Raw genomic sequence first — 23,266 nt, forward strand, 5'->3', positions numbered from 1 at the left:
GAAAGGGGCTTAAGGAGCCCCACCTTGTCATGTACGATCAATAAAGTACACTGTACTCAGTCAAAAATAAATAAATGATAAATTGCAAAGTTTTGTGAATGTACAAAAAACCCTCGGAAATGACAGAAAGGAGAAAAGAATGAAAGAGACAAGACTAAAAGAAATGTGCTTGTGTGTGCATGTATATATAGAAAGGGTGGTGATGAAATAAAATTCAGTAAAGTGTTAAAAATGGGGGACTGTGGGAAAAGTAAATGAGAGATTTTTGTATGGTTCTTCTTTAAATATGCAATAATTTCAAAATAAACTAGTTTTTTAAAAGGCAATTGGTAAGTAATTAGGAACAAATACTCTAAAATGGAGACTGCCAAGAATACTAGAAATGAAAACTAAGGTGCTTAAAAAAATAAATAAGACTAAAGACTAGTACCCAACTTTTAAAACTACACACAAAGGCCATAGGCCCATCTTTACCATTTTTGTGGAGTTACAAAAAATGTAGTAGAATTAGCTTTCACTCCACCTGGTGCTAATAGTCCAGGTAAATGTTTAAATAAGGAAGAAAGGAAATAAATAATAGCCTCACCTGTTCTCTCTTTTACACTCTTAAGTCCATTTCTGCCCATCCTACAGTTTGTTCCATATAATCCTAACTACTCCTAACTTTACTCATAACCTTCCATCTATTGTAATTTCTAATTTTCCTCTTTCAACTTCAATTTGGCACATCAAATCAAATCCCTAAAAAGACCTTGAAATTTTTATGAAACATTTTTACTTCGGTCTGAGGGGAGGTGCTATGTTGGTGGTGGCAGGTATGCTGCTGGGCAAAGAGAAATTAAGACTAAGAAGTCAAAAGAGGGCCTCCCCGGTGGCGCAGCGGTGGTGGAGTGCTGGGTTGAGAAGCTGCCCGCAGCCTCTGCAGCGCCGGTTCGATCCCCGGCTGCTCTCTGGCCACCGGAGGGTCCCACATGGCACACAGACCTCTCCTGCTGCCCGCTGCTCCCCTCAGCAGTGTACTTCGGTCCTTCTGCCTGCTCTGCTCCCCGCTCTGGCTCTGGTGAATTCTCTCACCCTCCCGTGCTTCTGACTATACCCAGTGCTTGTATAAACAAACAAAAAAATAAATAAATAAAAAGAAGTCAAACGATGTTTCATTAAATTAAATTAACTGAAAGCTACTATAACCACATAACCCTGGGTGTGAGAGATTCTATTTATAATTTCTTTTTAAGAAATCTTTCAGAGAAATCCAAAGGCCTAAAAAAAACCAAACATGATAGTCAACCAACAATAAAGGTAATTCTGTCCTCCTTGCCAGGCCATGTTCACCTGTAAATCACACAGGACCTTACCTTGGCTGCCTTCAGTAACATTTCCCTTTCTTCTAAATCCTTTCTCTGCTTCTCCAATTGATCAAGCTTTTCAAGAAATTTGAGTTGTGACTTGGTATCACTAGACAGGATGTAATTTTCACTCGCCTGGAAAAAAAAGTCTTATGATGATCTTAGGTAACACATTCTCTACTAGATATTGTTATAAATCTACTAGAGACAATAACATCAACATATGGAGGGAAATGTATTTTTATGAGATTTTTTTATTTCTGTTAAAGAGACTTAATAAGAAGGACTTTAATCATTCTTAAAATCTGAAAGGGGATTAAGCATTTCCATTTCAAAGAGCTTTCCTAGTAAGCCTCACTCAAGAGAGTAAAAAAATGAAATTATGTCAAGCAGATCCTAAGAATAGGAAGTAGAAAGTAACAGTATGCCATTTACCTATAACCCAAACCTTTTTAATAAGTTATTGTCATCTCAGCAGACTTTAATATAGTTTAATTAAGCCTTAGGCCTGTGAAAAACAAAAAACAAATAATTATCTCACTAAAAAGTAAACCAAAAAAGTCAAGTTATCACTACTGTTTCTGTTGTTGGTCTGATCTAGCCTTGACAAGTGAATGCAACTTGTATCAAAATAAAACATAAGATAAAATGGCAAACAATAAAATCCTAAACTGTTTTGAGGATTCCCTTCGGCTGTGCAGTTGGCCAGAAATTATAGTCAGAGTAATTAAGCAAACAATTTATAAGTGAGAGCCATACAGAGAAGCATAATCGTGTATCTTAATTGTTCTATAAAATGTTAAAATTTACATTACTCCATTTGTTCTGATAGTCTAAAGTGTAAAACATTGCTTTCCAATTTAAATATTTTGTCATTTTCTTCAACTGATATATCCACCTATCTGGCCTCTTTATATGAGTGCATGCTTTTGGAGGAGGTAGAGGGGAAGGTGATCTTCCCAATCAGTATTTAAGTTCTCCTAGCATCTCTCATCTCAATAAATCATACATCCAACCTAAAGGAGGGAGTCTGAGGGAGCATGTATAGTAGGAAACAATGCTTTTAAACCTTTGGTTCAAAAGTCATTGCTTGGCTTGGAAATCATGGGTACAGCATCCATCATTGTTTTACTCTATGCTTATGGCTGATTCATATGCCCAAGATTCTTTTTAAATTAAATTTCTTTTGTTGGTATTTATCTAGATCAAAAGAGCATTATACAGCATTATAGAAAAGGATGTATTAGTGCTACTTATTTTACTTTATGTTTAAGACAAAAAAGAATTCTGGTTCTTTTAAAGTTAAAAAGTAAAAGACAGAATATAGAATACATTATAGACCAAACATGTAAGTATAAACATAATAACCAATAGTTTTGAAACAATAAATAATTCATCTTTACCATTTTTGTGTTCACTCAATAATAATTAACATTATTTCAAAATAGCCTATTCCATACCAAATCATACCCATAAAGTTTTGCATAGAAACTACCCACTATTAATGATGTAATAATGTATTTCTGAAACAACAGGTTGAAAGGGAGAATCGAGGTTTGAAAAGTAATTTAAAAAATTTGTTCCCAGTATTATATTAATTGAGGTAAAGTCAGTTTATATCTTTGTATTTACTCCAGGGGTTATAGGTTCAAATATCTACAAATGTATACATTCACAACATGCCCACCACCAGTGCCCCAATAATCCTCTATCATGTTCCACAGGGCCCTTTCCCTCCCCTATACTTTTTAAAGTAATTGTAAAGAGCAAAAAAAAAAAAAATTAAAAAAAAAAGAGAGAATTACTTTTTCTAAAATTGAAGGTAAGCATCATGTTATCAACTCAAACTATAGTATTATAATTTTGGAAGTTAATTGAAACCCACAGTGTATATCTAGTGTGTGTGTGTGTGTGTGTGTGTGTATGTGTGTATGAAGGGAATCAAAACAAAAAAGCTGTCACTCAGAAACTTAGTTCTTTCTTATCAATAATCACTTTAAAAAAAAAATCAACAGATAGAGCCGCAGAATGGATTAAAAAACATGATTCAGCTATATGCGATCTACAAAAAATTCACTCTAGAGAAAAGCACCAATAGGCTGAAAGTGAAAAGATGGAAAAAGATATTCCAAGTAAATAATAATCAAAAGAAAAACCAGAGAGGCCATACTATTATTGGACAATATAAACTTTAAGCAAAACACTGCTAAAAGACATAAACATATTGGTAAAGGGGTCAATTCATTAAGAAGCTATAAGGAGGGTCTCCCCGGTGGCACAGTGGTTGAGCGCTGGGCTGCGAAGCTGCCCACAGCCTCTGCACCCTTTCGAACCTTGGCCACCGGCGAGGGGCCCACATGGCGCACAGACCTCTCCTGCTGCGCCCACTGCTCTCCTCAGCAGTGTACTTCGGTCCTTCTGCCTGTTCTGCTCCCTGCTCTGGCTCTGGCTCTGGTGAATTCTCTCACCCTCCCGCGCTTCTGACTGTACCCAGTGCTTGTATAAATAAATAAATAAATCTTAAAAAAAAAAAAAAAAGCTATAAGGAGAAGAAACGTACAGACAACGCAGCCCCCAAACATATTTTTTTTAAGATTTATTTATTATGCATAAAGAACTGGGGTACAGGCCAGAGGTGCAGGGGATGATAGGATTTACCAGAGACAGAGTGAGAAACAGAACAAGCAGATTGACTTAAATACACTGTTGAGGGGAGTAGCAGGTGAGACAGGAGAGGTCTGCTGTGCCATGTGGGTCAGCATGTGGAAACTTGTGCTGCAGTAGCTGCAGATAGCTTCATAGTGGTGGTACTTAACCCCCTGCACCACCAGGGATGCCCAGCCCAATATATACTAAGTAAAAACTGACAGAACTGAAAAGAGAAATGGTTCTCTAATAACACCTGAAATCCTTGATAATAGATAGAATACCAAGATAGAAAATTAATAAGGATATTGAAGACTTTAAACTATAAATCAGCTAACTACAGCAGACATACATGAATACTTCACCCAAAAACAGAATACACATCCTTCTTAAGTACACATGGAACATTCTCAAAGACATCCTATGTGTTAGACCAAAAAACAACCCTCCTTAAACTTAAGACGATTACGGGCCTCCTTGGTGGCGCAAGTGGTTAAGACACAACCTTTGAAGCTATCCACAGCCACTGCAACATGAGTTCGATTCCCCCGCCAGCCAGGGAGCAACCCACAATGCGCAGCAGACCTCTCCTGTCTCGCCCGCTGCTCCCCTAGCAGTGTATTTCATTCAGTCTGCCTGTTCTGCTTCCCATTCTGTCTCTGGTGAATTCTTTCACCCCCCACACCTCTGGCCTGTATCCCAGTTCTTTTAGGAATAAATCTTAAAAAAAAAAAAAAACCTTAAGATGTTTACATCATAAAACATGTCTTCTCCGCTACAGAGTGAAGCTTGAAATGAGTAACAAGAAGAAAACTAGAAAATCCACACTTTGTCAACTAAAGTAAGGAAATTACAATCAAAAGATGAATGAAAACAAAACCGCAACATAGCAAAAGTTGTAAAAATGCAGTGAAGGAAGTGCTCAGAGGGAAATTTATAGCAATAAAAGAAAAAGCTCTCAATCAACAACTTATTTAATACCTGAAGGAACTAAAATCTGAAATGAAAGTAGGATCATTACTACTGCTCATATAGAAATAAAAAAAAAAAGGTAAGAGAATAATAGAATAATTGCATGCCAAGAAACTAGATAACTTAGAAGAAATGGACAAATTCTAGAAACACACACACAAAAAAAGAAACATCAATATTATTTGTGTTGTTTATTCATAGCTTTTTCTCTTATTGATCTAATATTTTTCAATCTAGCAAGTTCTTACAAAGATTTATACAATGAGAATCTCACCAACTATAAACAGTTCTTCCAGTTCTAAATGAAGAAGAGAAATAGGGTGATTCCTCCAGGAAACATACGAGTGATATGAAAGCTGGTATTTCCCTATATTCCTTTAATGTATGGTTAGTATGGTTAGGTTATCATGACAAGGATCATCCTTGCAAACTCACCCTCTCATAATGTTACCTACAAACCATTTGTATAAAATCTAGCTTTCAAAATTTTTTGATGTAAAGGGAAAATTTTATATTTTTCTTTTTCATCCCTAACCACCCAATAAATTCACTCCTCCAAAATCATAATTCAAGTAATTTAAATCAAGTGCTTTCATTTTGATGATGACAAGTGATTTCCTCATACCAGTGACAAAAAGAAGCTATTTTTGAATTTAATTTTTTAGTAAAGCAGTCAATATAGTGATGAATGATACCTGTGTTAGCAATGAACACAATCATTTTACTCACTAAAAGGAAGAGGAGTGCTAGCAGAGGACGGATCATTGAAGAAAACAGAACTAGCTAATATTCCATTCTAACAAACCCTTTCAATACCAACCAAAAGCTTTAAGAAGGATGTCTCAGACTGAACAGATGCATATTTCAAAATACAGTGATATAGATGCTTTGGATACCATTTTAAACTTTGAATTTTATTTGTCATAAGCATATCTAAATAAGGCAAATTAGGAATGGCCTTTTAATTTTCTACCAATATGAAATGCAAGTTCCCACTGTTTTCTTTAAGAAAATACTGAGAGTATGAATTTGCATCAAAAAACTACCTTTAATGTGACAAAGAGGAGAGACAAGAGTTTGCAATTGCTTAATGATTTTCTTTACCTTATAAGTTGTCATTCGATGCTGAGCTACTGTTGTCAGTTTTTCTAGAAGGCCTCGTAATCGCTCCTGTGTTGCATGGGAGATCAAATTCACAGCATCAGAGTTAAGTTCTGTAATGTCATGCTTTTTACCTGTGGAAGCAGAGAAAATCCATTACGTGTTTTAGTAGTGGCTGATAATTGAAATAATTAGCACAGCAGGTATTCTGTTCCCCCTGGAAGTCATACCCATTATGAATAAAGGTTTGGAGATTATGATTTTCCTGGTAAAGTCACAACTTCAAAGATCTTAGACATTATATTAATAAAACCTAGCCTGAAGCCTCAGAAAATATAGACATTGTTTCACTTAGCCTCTAGAATCATTCTCCTTGCAAGGTCATTTATAGGACAAAGTTAATAAGAACACAAATCAAGTCTAGTATTCAGGGAGGAAAATGGTAACTGCAGAAATTAGTGCTGTATTCTGTTCATTTTAGTAATTAAAAAAATAGAAAATTACATTTTGCCCTGTTTGACACAGTTAACAATTTATGACATTTATTTCAATGAATTCAGATTGTGAGTCTCTGCTAATGCCTACAAGACATTCCTATGTTCTTTTGTCCACTACCAATCATGCTTATTTTGCATTAACTCATGTTCTGAAAAATTAACCTGGTCATCAATTTACAATATGAAATGGGGTTCTAAGCTTTGTTATTTCATCCATTCATTTGAATGACTTCCTTTCACTATATCTTTTTCCATAAATAAACCAACCCTCTTTTCTATTTTCTGCTACTAGGAAGAAAAGTTTCAGCAAAACAACCAGGACCATAAACCCCAAAACAGAAGCTCATTTATAAATCAACCTTATCAGTATTTAAACAGAAACTCTCCAGCACAGTAAAACCACCTGTATCAATAGAGACCTAAGTTTAATTATATAGGCAATTAGGAAGTTTAATTTAAATGACATCTTAATGGTACCATTGTATTTGCTTTTAACACATGTATGTAAGTAAAAATTTTGAAGATATTGTTTGATTTTGTACTTTATCTGAAATATATTCATCAGAGAGTGAATGAGTAGAGCAAAAATAACTTGATTAAAAACCAACAAATTTTATATCTATTCTTTGACATCATCACTATGTAATAAATATTATATTTCAATTCAGAATGAAGGTTACAGTGAACAATATAGGAAGAAAATATAAAATAATCCGGTGGGAGGAGCAAGAGGAAGGTTGGGGAACAGCACAACACTATAGTGTTGGACCATGGGTCTTTTCCATGGTGAGTACAACGAGATAAAAACATCTGAGAAGGGAAATCTTATACTTCCAATGTACAAACTATGGTATAAACCAATGTTAACTCAACCTCAATTTTATATACACATACATATGTATATAAAATTGTATATGTATATAAATATATATGTATATATGTATACAAAAATATATATGTATATAAAATTATCCTGCTTCTCCTAAGTCAAACCCTCAAAATGTCATGTACTGTTTTGCAGTGAAACGGATTCATCTTCAATTTCAGATTCAAGCAGGAAAAGAACACTACAAAGTCAAAAGTACTTCACTAAAACTGTTAGCATAAACAAATATTGGGGGCCTTCTAGAGAAGGGACAATACAATTTCAAAACCACCCAATGATTACAATTACCAGTATACATACAGTAGGTAGAGGATGACATGCTTAAATTAAAGAAAATGAGTATTTAAATATAGTTACTGTCTTGGGAAAACTTTTAAAATAATGTTAAAACAGAATAATTCATCTTATGTAAAAGGAAAGTGTCCTTTTTTTCCTAAAAATATTTATTTATTTATTTATTTATTTATTTACTTACTTACTTACTTACTTACTTACTTACTTATTTATTTATACAAGAACCAGGCACAAGAAGTGAGGGAGGGTGAGAGAATTCACCAGAGCCAGAGCAGGGAACAGAACAAACAGACCTATGAAATATACTGCTGAGGGGAGCAGTGGGTGCAGCAGGAGAGGTCTATGTGCCATGTGAGACCCTCGTCTGGTGGCTGGGGATTGAACCAGCACTGCAGAGGCTGCAGGTAGCTTCGCAGCCCAGCGCTCAACTGCTGCACCACCAGGGAAGGCCCGAAAGTACCCATTTTTAAGATATTGGAAATAAACAAGTATAGGGATTTAGAAACAATTCCAGGGTTTAGTGACCAATTCAATGTTCTATTATCTTCACTAAACTCATAATAAAAAATAAGAAAGTTATAAAATTAAATACTATAAAGCAAATTCCCACTTTTAAATAAAACAGTTTTGTTTTTTAACAAAACCAATTCATTAAAGAAGTCTAATTGGTGCTTGCCAACTTGTTAAGTGATTTTACAGATTGTCTATATAACGTAATTTAGATAAATAGCAAAAAAAGGAACAATATTAGCATGTTTAATTGCCTTATATTATTCCAGCAGGAAATTTTTCTTCCAAAAAAATTATTTGCGTAAAGTTATCATTTCTGTTAAGAAATGGTCTTGGTTTTGACCAGTTCTATAAAGACAAAATTGTACTATGAAAAAAATCCTAGAATTATGTAATTTCATTCATTCTATGGTTTTGGATTTTTTGTTAAGCTTAGGTAAAATCAGAAATGATATTTTGCAGTTTTCCATCACATTAAGTGACAAGTTTGTGCTTCATTATTAAGAACTGATAAACAATTTTGTTCCTAAAATTCTCCTTGAAAGCAAGGTTTGGCAAATTAAATCTAGTCTTTTTTGGTAAATAGTTTGATGGGAATATAGCCTTGCCTATTTTTTACATTTTGTTGATGGATTTTTTGGTGATAAAACAGCATAGTCAAGTAGTTGCAACATAGACTGTATGGTTCACAAAGTGGCAAATGTGCCCCTTTGTGGAAAAAATTGCTAATCCTTGCTCTAAATGATCAAAACTATTTTTTCAGTGCTAAAACTTAAATAAAGCTAGAAATAAAATTAGGGTAGGGAGCAGGGAATTGACAAAGCTATGTATCTGCTGCTACTCTAGCCAAGTCTTTAATAATTATACAAGGAATTAAAATACTAGTAAATTTTCCCAGCTTTTACAGGAAGGCATAGTGCTTAGTTTTTTCCAAAATTAAGGAACTTGCACTGTGCAGTACAAAATAAATATGCAAAGAAGAAAAAAGGGAAAGAAGGAAGAAGAGGAGGAGAAAGGAGGGAAATCAAACAACAAAGGAAACCACAAATATTTTATAATCAACTGTTCTAAATTTCTATCCTTTTGGATTATTTGTAAACTCTGTTGTTTTTTTTTTTTTCATGATAAAGACACTATACCCTCAAATTTGAGATTTAAAAAGATTCATCTGTATAGCATACAGATCAACCATTTACTTCTTTTGAAGCAGACTTAATATATATAATAACTACACCCCTTGCAATTCTTAAAAATACCATAGTTATATATAAAAAAAAATAATCAGGAACCCTGAACACTTTTGTATTAGGTCTTCAATACAAATATAAAGATTCCTACTCTTTATAAAACATAACATTTTTGAGTGAAAATCACTAGTACTGGCCCCTAATAAGTTACAGGATCAGAAATGAAGATATGAGATAACTCATATGAGATAACTCATGCAACCTGTGTCTTTTTGTAGTTAACTTGGGGAGATTATAGTCTTTCACAATATTCAAAGTTGGTATTAAACAAAAACAAAAGAGCCTGTTTGGCTCTAGAATGAAATTGGCATGTTCTCTTTATTTTCATGTATTAAGCCACCTAACAATTACTCCTTGGCCTACAGAGACTCTTAATAGAAACTTGTAACCTAGTGTACATTTGTACACAGGCAAGCCTAAAGGCCAAGCAAGGAAGGAATAGGACCCAAAAATAAATTTAGTATGCTGTGTGTATGTATATTTTATTTTCATACATATATATATATAAAATGTCTATATATTGACAAAAATATACAGTATTATTCTCTCAATAATATAAAAAATATTAACTTCTAGTTTTTAAACCAGAAACCATGGAATACATGATTCAAGTTATTGTTAGTGACTTTCAAGATATTTTTTTTTCTTACACTCACAAAATCTTCATTATTTCTAGAGCCTCTTTAAGCTTCAGAGTTCCAACACAACCAATCCAAGCTGTCTTTTCTGATAGTATTTTCCCTGGAACAGATAATACTATGAGGTCAATAATATTAAGTATGCACTTACCAATGTCTAAAATTTTCTTTTGAAGAGCTCCAGTGAAGAGAAATGGTTCATCTTTACATGACTGAACAAGTGTGCCTATCAATTTAGAATTTGTTGATAGGATGCAGGCATTTTCTTCACTGAGATTGACCCCTGCCATGGAAGTCACATCATTGATATCATCTTCATCTCTTAAAAAAAAAACAATAAAAAAACAACTTTTTTGATAGCGGTGATGTTGATAGTGGCATATTAATGATTTAGGAGAGAAAAGAATTATGATCTCTCCTTATAATAAAAGACAATATTTTACCCAATTCATCCAATCAAGAAGAAAACTGAAGAACTATCTTTCCCTGTAATTTTTAAAAATTAATTGGTATCTCTAACCACTAGTGTATATTTAATATCAGAAAGATGAATCAGAATAAACTGTTTTTCTAGTGACTATCTTTGCCTCTCTGTTTAGTATATGAGATAAACCAAGAGGGATTTGGAAGTTACACTAAGTTATCCTCAAATCCCCTGCATTGACAGACAAAGAAATGAAAACAGACTTCTTTGTTTTCATCCAAGATGATTAAGTCCCTCAGATTTCCCCTGTGCAATCCATGTTCCACTGAGGGGCAGCATGAATTCCTGTCCTGGAAAGGTCTACACCCAAATAAAGATCCTTGAGAAGATGTTTTCTTGACTATCTGTTCCGAAACCAAATAGTTAAGACTACTTTAGGTTTTTTTGTATGTTCCATCTGCACCAACTGAGTTTATTAAACCACATTCTCAACCAAATGACTACAAAGGACTAACATATAAAATATAAAATTATACATATACACATGCATAAAAGACATACACATAAAACACAAAATTTGTTTGAACTCTTTGCATTGCACCAGGAAAATTAAATACTTGTTTTTAGCTACTAAAAATTGCTACATGGCTATAGTACTAAGATAAGTATGTATTTTAAAAGTAGAGAAGAGTGGGGAGGGATACTAAAATTCCTTTATATTATCCTTATCACCATATGCCGTAACAATTTTGTTATTGATCATAATTCACACAAATGCAAAACATAATTTACATTAACTATTATTTAAGAGATATTGTTTCTTTTTATTATATAGACCAAATGGTGCATCATGTGGTCTCACGTCAATAGATGTAAATTATGACCCTCCCTCTGGTAATGCATTTCTGCAATATAAAGGGAATACATTATAATTAGCAAGTGTTCAAGAAAGCAAGGCCTCTGGTGTTCAACTTTATAAAGCACATCAAGGGGTGAGGTGGGAAAGAGTCCACACTCAAATATATGAGATGCACACTAATGACAGAAAGAAAGTACTACACAGATTTACAGGTGAAATGAATGAACAAAATGGTCTTACAATATAGAAGCTCAATATTAAAAGGTATGTCTCTGCAATGAGAAGAAGAAAAAATTAGTATCTCAAAACACCAAATGAAACATGCAAAATAAAGATACTAAATGAGAATGGTCAAACTCTACCTTATGTCACAGAAGTATCTGACAGAAATGATGAGGATGATTTTAAGATTCAATATGCCACCCATGTAAGTAAAGTAGTATTTCTAGATACAACTAAATTTAACCCTTTGCACTCCGAACCATTCTGGACATTGGCTACCAATGTCCCCTGAGAGGGGACAGAGGAGTGCAAAGGGTTAAACATCTGAAATGTAGCAAACATATAAATCATAAGACTGAAGATAAACCGAGACCTGAATCTTAAAAAATATTTTTAAAAAGCAAGTATCAAGAGAATGAAAATGCCACAGAGTGGGGAAAAATATTTATAAAAGACACACCTGGCAAATAACTGTTATCTAAAATATACAAAGATCTCTTAAAACTCAACAAGTAAAATGGGCAAAAGAGCTAACAGACAACTCATCTGAAAAGATAGCCAGGTGGCAAATAAATATATGAAAAGATGTTCCACATTAGGGAAATGAAAATTAAAACAATGAGATGCCACTATAAACCCATCGATTGGCCAAAATCCTGGACATTTACAATATTAAAAGTGGGTGAGGTTGTGAAGTACCACTCATTCACTACTAGTAAAAATGCAAAATGGCAGAGGAACTTTGAAAGACAACTGATAATTTCTTACAAAAGTAATCATACTCTTATAGGATTCAACAATCACACTTCTCAAAGGAGCTGAAAATTTACAAAACCTGTACACAGATGTTTATAGCAGTTTTACTCATAATTGGTGACACTTGGAAACATCTAAGAAGATCTTCAGTATGTAGATGGATAAATCAACTGTACCACATCAAATCAATGGAATACAGTGAACACTAAAAATAAATGCGCTATCACACCATGTGAAGACATGAAAGAATCTTAAATGCATATAGTTAAACAGAAGTCTATCTTAATAGATTTATATACTGATTATTCCAACTAAGACATTCTGGAAAAGGCAAACTACGGAAACAGTAAAAAAAAACAGTGGTGGCTAGGGAGTCAGTGGAGAGGGAGAGATAAAAAGGCAGAGCAGAGAGAATTTTTACTGCAGTGAAACTACTCTGTGGCACAGTATGAGTCTATGATGGTGGATGTCACTAAACATTTGTCAATACCCATAGAATGTACAACATAAACAGTGAACTATAATGTAAACTACAGACTTTGGGTGCTAATGATATATCAATGAACACTCATCAACTGTAACAAACGGATCATTCTAGCAGGGGGTATGGATAAATAGGGGAGGCTGTGCATGTGTGCGAGTAGAGAAAAAGTCTTATTTTCCTAGTTTAATTTTGCTGTGAACCTAAAATTGCTCCAAAAATACAAAGTCAATTAAAAAAAAAAAAAGGACCAAGTAAGTACACATCAATGGAAAATCAATTCACACCAAAACAGAATCCTAACTAGTTATTTAATATCTTTGGAACTCCCAATATTTACTCCACTGAAAAACAAATCTCTTAGATTTGGTGCTTTCTAAGGTCCCTTTTAGTCACCTAGAATAAATCAGCTGGTTTTGACCTGGCAAAACAATTGCCAGTCACACTGTGAAAAAAGAGGGGTTGGGGAGGGGTGTCACAGAACACACTATACTTTGAAAACACACCGTTATATTGGCATAATATGTCTCTGAAAATATACATGAAAAATTTTCCTACTATAAATGGTAAAAGGATGAGAAGACTTACTCTATACCATATTATGTTTCCTGCTATCTTTTCAATGTTGTACTATGTACATGAACTACACAATCAAAATGATTACTGACACTTAAAAATAAGCACTTATGATAACTAAAAATAGAAAGTAAGTTTAGACGGGCCTCCCCTGGTGGCGCAGTGGTTGAGCGCTGGGATGCGAAGCTGCCTGCAGGTGAGGGTCCCACATGGCGCACAGACCTCTCCTCCCGCACCCGCTGCTCCCCTCAGCAATGTATTTTGTCAGTTTGCCTGTTCTGTTCCCCTCTCTGGCTCTGGTGAATTCTCTCACCCTCCCACGCTTCTGACTGTACCCAGTGCTTGTACAAATAAATAAATCTTAAAAAAGAAAATAAGTTTAAACATAACCACTGCCTGGATGTCCTTTCCTTAAAATAAAATCAGAATTTTTAAGGTATATACACATGGCCTTTACACACATGCACTCCACACTGAACATTTACAATTTCAAATATGTGCCTGGTACATCGGCCCTATAAATTGCACCTTGCTACTGTAAGAGGTTTCTCGTATGGTTCCTGTTAGATCTCACAGACAGACTAGAAAGACCTGCACCATACCTACTTACTACCATACCTAGCAGTGTGGTAAACTGAAGAGAATTTATCAGTACCACGGTTTTTTAGAATCTTCTTACAGCCTTTCTCTGAAAATAAGCAAGGACCTAACCAACCAGTAAGATTTGTTCTTGCCTGCCTTACCTCCTCCCCTATTTTGCTCCAAGCTGAACACAGTTCCCTCTACTAATGCTGCCAGTTGCTATGGATACTATGGGCAGAAGGAGTAGAGGAAGATCCCTACTGAGGGAAAAGGAAAAGGTGCCATAAAAAACAGCACCCATTTAAAACTTTATCAAACAAGGCAGACTAAAGGAAAACAAAGACAATACTGTGGCAGCATTAGCAGTAAGTCTAAAACTGGCCAGGACAGTAATAAAAGCTTTGATATTGAGACATTTGAGATTCTAACTTGGTATTAACTGTAAAGAAAAAAGTTAACATCTCTGAATCACATCTTTAAAAGCTATCTGGACTAAAACAGTGCCTTTTAATAAAGGTGCTGTGAAAGACGATCTATTTTATTTTTAAAAACATGGAAATGAAATCTGTGGGGTATAATAGGTTACATTGCAAAAATTAAAGTATTATCCAATTATCACTAATACCTTGCTTTCTTGCATAAGAAAGTGATATAGTTCTTTAGCTTTTGATAAAGTTAACCACTACTCATGTCTACCTTCTTAAATCTCTTCCACCCTCTTTAAATCTTTAATAGCACCAGACTAGTTCTTCTGAAGTAGAATGAATGACATTACCCTCTTGTTCAAAAACCTTTCATGCTCCTAAGAACTCAACCTGATATCCGAGGCCTTCTAGGTAATGCTAACGTAGCATTCTTTCCTTCCATTGTTCATTACCAAATAGCTCCTACCGAGTCTAGTCTTTGCTCAGGCTATTCCCTTCTTGTTCTAGTCTTCAACTCCTCTTTTTCATTATCTTTCCATTGTCGAAGTCTTATATCAATCCTAGACCCACTTCAAACACCTACTTTAGAAATGTTGGTTCAACCATTAAAAGAAATAGAAGAAGATGCAAAGAAATGGAAAGACATCCCTGCCTATGGATTGGAAGAATTAACATTATCAAAATGGCCATCCTACCAAAAGCAATTTACAGATTCAATGCTATTCCAATAAAAATGTCAATGAAGTTCTTCAAAGAAATAGAACAAATATTGATGAAATTAATATGGAGCCACCAAAAACCCTGAATAGCCAAATCTGTCCTGAAAAAAAAAAGAGAAGGGAAGGAGGCATCACACTCCCAGATTTCAAACTATACTACAAAGCCATAATCATCAAAACTGCATGTTATTGGAACGAGAACAGACACATGGAACCAATAGAACTGAATAGAAAATCCAGAAATAAACCCACAGATTTACAGTCAACTACTCTTTGACAAAGGAGCAAAGAATATGCAATGGAGCAAAGAGAGTTTGTCAATAAATAGTGCTGGGAAAACTGGGTCACTACATGCAAAAGAATGAAGCTTGACTACTACCTCACACCATGCACAAAAACCAACTCAAAATGGATTAAAGAACTAGACATAAGACCTGAAACCATAAAATATATAGAAGGAAATATAGGCAAAACACTATATGACATGCACCTAAAAAACATCTTTACAGACACATCACCCAAAGCAGTGATAGTGAAGGCAAAGATAAACAGCTAGGACTACATCAAATTAAAGAGCTTCTGCACAGCAAAAGTGACAATAACCAAAAACACAAAGAAATCCCACCGACTGGGAGAAAATTTTTGCACACAACACAATGATAAAGGACTAATCACAAAAATCTACAAAGAGCTGATGAGACTCAAAAAAACCCAAAATAATCCAGTCAAAAAATGGGCAGAACTAAAAAGAAACTTCTCCAAAGAGGAAATGCAAATGGCCAACAGGCATTACAAAAAAATGTTCCTCATCACTTGTAATCAGGGAAATGCAAATCAAAACTACAATGAGATACCATCTTACACCACTGAGAATGGCATATATTAAAAAAAACCAGCAACAACAAATGTTGGCGAGGATGCAGAGAAAAAGGAACTCTCCTACACTGCTGGTGGGAGTGCAAAATGGTTCAACCACTATGAAAAGCTGTGTGGAGATTCCTCAACCTACTAGAGATAGAGCTTCCATATAATTCAGCAATTCCTCTCCTAGGTATTCACCCAAAGGACACAGAAACATTAATTCAAAAAGGCACCTGCACCCCAATGTTTATAGCAGCACTATTTACAATAGCTAAGCTATGAAAACAACCCAAATGCCCAAAAATAGATGAATGGATCAAAAAGATGTGGTACATATACACAATGGAATATTACTCAGCAATCAAAAAAGATAAACTCATGCAATTTGCAGCAACATGGATAGAGCTGGAAGGGATCATGCTCAGAGAAATAAGCCAGAAAGAAAAAGAAAAATACCATATGGTCTCACTCATAGCAGGAATCTAGAAAATCTAAGTAAGGGACCAGGAAAAAGACTAATTATAATAAAGAAAAAAAATCAAAATCAACAAGCAACTATAAACTAGAGACATACTATGGAGGGGGCAGAGGGAGGAGGGCATAGGATCAAAACAAGGGTGGGTGGAAATCGTACGGGGGCTATAACCAAAATGAAAATGCATACATTGTGCAAAAATGAAAAATGACATAAGAATTATATAAAAGAAAGAAAGAAAGAGAGGGAGGGAGGGAGGGAGGGAGGGAGGGAGGGAGGAGGAAGGGAGGAAGGAAGGAAGGAAAGAAAGGAAAGAAAGGAAAGAAAGGAAAGAGAAAAGGAAGGAAAGAAAGGAAAGGAAAGAAAGGAAAGAAAGAAAGGAAAGAGAAAGAGAAAGAGAGAAAGAGAGGGAGGGAGGGAGAGAGGGAGGGAGGAAGGGAGGAAGGAAGGAAGGAAACAAAGGAAAGAAAGGAAAGAGAGAAAGAAGGAAAGAAAGGAAGGAAAGAAAGGAAAGAAAGAAAGGAAAGAGAAAGAGAAAGAGAGAAAGAGAGGGAGGGAGGGAGAGAGGGAGGGAGGGAGGGAGGGAGGGAAGGGAGGGAGGAGGGAGGGAGGAAGGAAGGAAGGGAGGGAGGGAGGAAGGAAGGAAGGAAGGAAGGAAGGAAGGAAGGAAGGAAGGAAGGAAGGAAGGAAGGAAGGAAGGAAGGAAGGAAGGAAGGAAGGAAGGAAGGAAGGAAGGAAGGAAGGAAGGAAGGAAGGAAGGAAGGAAGGAAAAAGAAAGGTTGGTTTAATTTTTTAAATAACTTTAAAGCAATGATCCAATTGCTACTTTTTCTGAGAACATATTTTGCCTGTGTTGTGATAGGTCTTACTTTGTCTAGTCTAGTAATCAATATATCTGCCGTAAACATTTTTATTGATATTAATCATCTTCATCACCTATTGCTCATAGAAGAGTAGTAAATAGTATTTAAATAGCTGTAGAATTTCTCAGTGCTCAGAACAGTGTGTTGTTTATCTATTACATTGTGATGGGAAGTAGAACAGTATGTAAAAACTGTGATGGTTCTGGGTCAAATTGCCTATCACAGACTCCAACTCTCCCACTTGTTGGGAGATGTATCTAACATAAAGCAAATTAATTAACCTCTTCTTCTACTATCTCTGGGAGTGCTGAGCTTCAAAGAGAAACACAGACGCCAACGTAAAAGGCTGCTGGGGCCCAAGCCAGGCAGGGACAGCCACACTAATATCACATACAATAGATTCACAACTAAAGTAACAAGAGAGAGATGACTACCATATAATCATTAAAGGAACAATACATCAGGAAGACATAACACTCTCGCTCGCTCACTCTATCTAGATATGTACTAAATGAAGGGCCATCAAAATATATATGGCAAAACAACCCAAATGCCCAAAAATAGATGACTGGATCAAGAAGATGTGGTACATATACACCATGGAATATTACTCAGCATTCAAAAAAGATAAACACATGCAATTTGCAGCAACATGGATGGCGCTGGAAGGGATCATGCTCAGCGAAATAAGCCAGAAAGAAAAAGAAAAATACTGGATGGTCTCACTCATAGCAGGAATCTAGAAAACTTAAATAAGGGACCAGGAAAAACAATAACTATAAGAAAGAAAGAATCAAAATCAACAAACAACTATGAACAAGAGACACTCTATGGGGGTAGGGGGTGGAGAGGGGAGGGATTGGGGTCAAAATAAGGGGATTGCAATTGTATGGGGAATATAAAAATAAAATTTATTTAAAATAAAATAAAATAAATAGATATATATGGCAATTTTATTAGAGCTGAAGTCAGACACTGGCAGCAACAAATAATAGGAGATTTCAACACCTCAATTTCACCAATGAAAAAATTAACTAGACAGAAAAATTAAACAAGGAATTAGACCACATGGGTTTCATAGACAGGCCCAGGCAGTGTCACTAGTGAATTCCACTAAACCTTCAAAGATGAACTAATACTTATCCTTCTTAAACTCTTACAAAAAAATAGAGGGAAAAAATACTTCCAAACACATTTTATGAGGCCAGTTTCACTCTGATACCAAAACCTGACAACAACATCACAAAAAGAAAATTACAGACAATATCCTTAATGAACATACATGCAAAATTCCTCAACAAAATCTTAGCAGGTCAAATCCAACAATACATCATGACCTAGTAGGATTTACTCCAGAGACACAAGGATGGCTCAACATCTGAAAGTAATCAATGTAAGTCACCACATCAGCAAAAGGGAAGATAAAAAACATTTCATCATATTAGTGAATGCAAAGAAAGCATTTGATAAGATTCAACATCCATTTGTGATAAAAAACAATTTATAAAATCTGGGGATAGGTTGAACATATCTCAATATAATAAAAGTCATGTTGACAAATCCACAGCTAACATCATACTCAACTGTGAAAAGCTGAAGTTTTCCCTCTAAGACAAGGATGTCCACTGTCACCACTATTCAACCGAGTACTGGAAGTTTCAGATAGAGAAGTTAGGCAAAAGAAAACTATAAAAGGAATCCAAATTGGAAAAGAAGAGGTAAAACTATTTGCACATGGCATGATGAAATATATAGAAAACCCTGAATACGTCACTAAAAAACTACATGAACTAATAAATCAATGCAGTAAAGTGCAGGGTACAAAATCAATTTATAAGAACTAGTTGCATTTCTATATGCAAACAATTTAAAAGAGAAAGAAATCAAGAAAACAATTCCACTCCTAGTCACAAGTAAAAAAAATAAACACTAGGAGTATACTTATGCAAGAAGGTGAGGGATTTATACAATGAAAACTCTAAGAAAATTGCTAAAAAGAAATAGAAAAATATTCAAGGAAGTGCAAAGATACTTCCTGCTCATGAACTACAAGAATTAAAATTGTTTTAAAAAGGTTCTCTTATCCAAAGTATTATACAGATTCAATGCAATCCCTATGAAGTCTCCAGCATTATTCTTCTAAGAGAACAAATATTACTGAAATTCATATGGAACCACAGATGACCCTGAATAGATAAAATAATCCTGACAAACAAAGAGGAAGACTGATCATATCACATTTCTAGACTTTATAATACAAAGCTATAATCAAAACAGTAAAAAGAGAGACACAGACTAATGGAATAGAGTTGAGAACTCAGAAATAAACCTGCACATCTATGGATAGTTTATCTATAACAAAGGTACCGAGAATATACACTGGAGAAAGGGGAGTCTCTACCACAAATGATGTTTGTAGAGATAACAGGCAGACACTTACAAATGAATAAAATTAGGGGCCACCCTGGTGGTGCAGGAGTTAAAGACACAGCACTATTAAGCTATGGCCAGCCACTGCAGCACAAGTTCAAATCCTGGCCGGCCAGGGAGCTAACCCACATGGCACAGCAGACCTTTTCTGTCTCACTTGCTGCTCCCCTCAGCAGTATATTTCAGTACATCTGCCTGTTCTGCTCCCCAATCTGCCTTTCACACACTGCACCTCTGGCCTACACCCAGTTCTTGTATACATAAACAAATAAATCTAAAAAAACAAAACAAAAACAAAAATGAACGAAGCTAGATTAACATCGCACTTACACAAAAATTAACCCAAAATGGATTAAATATACGTATATATGACCTAAAACCATAAAATACACTGAAGAAAACCAAGCAAAACACTCCTAGATATAAACAAATGAAGAAATATAAACAAATGAGACGATATCAAACTCAGAAGCTTCTGCAGAGCAAAAGAAACTCTCAGTAAAACAAAAAGCACCCAACTGAATGGGAAAAAATATCGATATTTGTACATCGTACATCTGACCAAGAGCTGATATCCAAGATAAAGAAAGAACACATACAACTCAACAATAAGAAAACAAAGATCCCAATCATAAAATGGGCAGAACACCAAATAGACATTTCTCCAAACAAGACATACAGATGATCAACAGGCAAATGAAAAAATGCTCATCATCACTTATCATCAGGGAAATGCAAAAAAAAAAACACAGTGAAATGCTATCTCACTATAGTAAGAACAGCCTATATCAAAAGATTACAAACAACAAGTGTTGGTAAGCATGTGGGGAAAAAAGAACTCTCTTACATTGTTGTTGTGACATAAACTAGCCCAGTCCTTATGAAAAACAGTATGGAGGGTTCTCAAAATATTAAAAATAGATCTATCATATGATTCAGGATTCCACTCCTAGGTATCTATTCAAAGAATGCAAAACCACTAATATGAAGGGATATATCCTGCAATTTGTTAATACAGTATACTAGCAGGTATTAAATTACTTCAAAGTATAATATATTCTTTCCTATATTAATATATTCTTGATTGAATTATTGATCCTATCAAGAGATTTTTTTATTATAAATCACACCACAACATTAGCATTCTCTCTTGGCTTTGATCCTTCTTGAGGACGACAAATAAATAAGATATGCTCTATCTCACGCACATGTAATTTTACCCCTTGCTTTTTGGTGTCTTTCTAATATCTCCCGTTCCTAGTTCATTCTGCACATAAGTACAAAAGTAATTTTTCCTAAATGGATTTTACTATGAGAAAATCTGGCAATAAAATCTGAAAGACTTCACAGTTTCATCTCCAAATCCTCATTCATGTAGTGCCCATGTACAGAATTTTTAAGAACCTAATTTCTATCAAGATCTAATACAAGGCAACTCTTCCAAGAAAACATTTTTGTTGAATTTTAACCCATTAGAGTTAATCTGGGCTGAGATTTGAACCCCTGTGCCACGAGGGAGGCCCAAGGAGAAACTCCCAATAAATACATCATTATAGAATGAATTACATATGATGAAACATAAAAACGTTTATACTAGAGAATCTCTTTTGAAATACAAATAAATGGACAAAGTTGGTAAGCGTTGCCTATGCAAATAGCATGTAACCTTGTGATATTATTTTCTAAAAGTCTTTAAAAGAAAATTGAAAAATCACACTAACCCCCTAGCTATTAAGTACCTACACTAATAGTATGTATGCATAATTTATTGATAAACATTTTATTTCTCTCTAAAATATAAGGACTCAAAAAAACTTTAACCATACTCTATAACATCTGATAGAATTAACAATAATGCCTTTCTATCATCCATTTCTAATCAGTTAAATTGGGTTAACTATCCAAATATGCAGAGGTACAATACTGTCACTTCAGTTTCTGAAATATGAGGAATAAAACATGAGTCTCTGGCACCCTCTGGTGTTTAAAGTACAATACAGTTTCTCTTATTCTAGGTGTGCTGATAAGCAGAATGGAAAATATCATTTCCTTAATGAAAAATGTTACTAATGAACAAAAAATATTGTTTTCAATTAAAAAGAAAAATTTGAAAAAGTAGGCAAAGTTCTATGTTATTAAACTTACATCCAATTCAATTAAGATAGGATCTAATGCCATATACTAATGTCCTTTTATTTAACTGTCAATGTCAAAGATCTACTTTAAACATCATTTTAACAATAACTGAAATAATACTGACATTAAATATCCAAGAAAGCAAATAAATGAAGTCATCAATCTAAAATGATACACATAAAACCACATGACACAAATTACTACAAAGTATACAAAAATGAAGTGTATCTTAGGTGGTGCAAAAATAAAAGACAACTTAAAAAAAAGTTTATAGTTGCTCCCATTCTTTTTTCTAAGATTTATTTATTTATGCATACAAGAACTGAGGTACAGGCCAGAGGTATGGGGGGTGAGAGGATTCACCAGAGAGAATGGGGAGAAGAAAAGACTGAAAGACACTGCTGAGGGGAGCAAGCAGCAAGTGAGACAGGAGAGGTCCGCTGCGCCATGTGAGTAGCTCCCTGGCCGGGTGGGGATGAAACTCATGCTGCAGAGGCTACGGATAGCTTCACTGTGCTGTGCTTAACCCTTTGTGCCACCAAGGAGTCCCTGCTCCTATTCTTTTTTCCAAAATCCATTATTTCAACAAATATGTAAATGCTTATAACAAACCAGACATTGCTCTAAACGTTAGTACATAATAAACAATATAGTAAACAAAAGATAATCAAGACAGGATCTAATGCCATACACTAAACTGTCATTAGTGTATGCCTTGCTGCCTCAAGACAGCAAATGTACTGAAGAAGCTACTTTTTATGTTGACTGCCCAAGCAAAGCCTCCCCAAGGAGGTAACTTTTACACTGAAATAGGAGGACCAAATCATTTGAAGACTAAAGGACAGAGCCCAGGGAACAGCATATATAAAAACTGCACTGGGAACAGAAAGAAAAAGAACAGGGAGACTAACTCCCTGACACCCTCAAACACTGTACCTGCAATAGTCCGCCTAGTTCCAGTTTTTATGAATATGACAGGTAATCTCTCTTGCTTATACTTAAATAGTTTTCCTGTTATATACAATCTTACTGAATTCTAACAAATACAACTATGGTTCAACATGGTCCAAATTGTTAAAAAGTCAATTCTGCCTCAAATTAATCACATTCTGTTAGTACAAAATTTTCAAAGAACTCTGCTGATTCTAAAATTCATGTGCAATAGAAAATTAACAAGACACCTTCCTAAATAAGGAATGAAAAGAGATATACCCTGTTGTATATAAAAACAAATAATGAAGATGTAATAATAGGAAACCAAAATATTAACATAAAAATAAAACAAAAAAATCACAAGAATGAAATTCTTGAAATGTACCC

The 23,266-nt window shown here is 34.8% G+C and overlaps 1 protein-coding gene across 1 annotated transcript in view; it reads right to left on the reverse strand.

Moving 5' to 3' along the window:
- Positions 1-23,266, reverse strand: part of TAF4B (TATA-box binding protein associated factor 4b) — a 95,381-nt gene that overhangs the window by 35,512 nt on the left and 36,603 nt on the right. Inside the window, exons 10-12 of the mRNA XM_054694121.1 lie at positions 10,289-10,458; positions 6,069-6,199; positions 1,356-1,481 (exon numbers count right to left, since the gene is read on the reverse strand). Of these exons, the coding sequence (XP_054550096.1) occupies positions 1,356-1,481; positions 6,069-6,199; positions 10,289-10,458 (427 nt within the window). The remainder of the gene's footprint in view (positions 1-1,355; positions 1,482-6,068; positions 6,200-10,288; positions 10,459-23,266) is intronic.

This window comes from Talpa occidentalis, unplaced genomic scaffold (genome assembly GCF_014898055.3).
Source record: "Talpa occidentalis isolate TD23 unplaced genomic scaffold, MPIMG_talOcc4v2.1 talOcc4.13, whole genome shotgun sequence".
Lineage (NCBI taxonomy): Eukaryota > Metazoa > Chordata > Mammalia > Eulipotyphla > Talpidae > Talpa > Talpa occidentalis.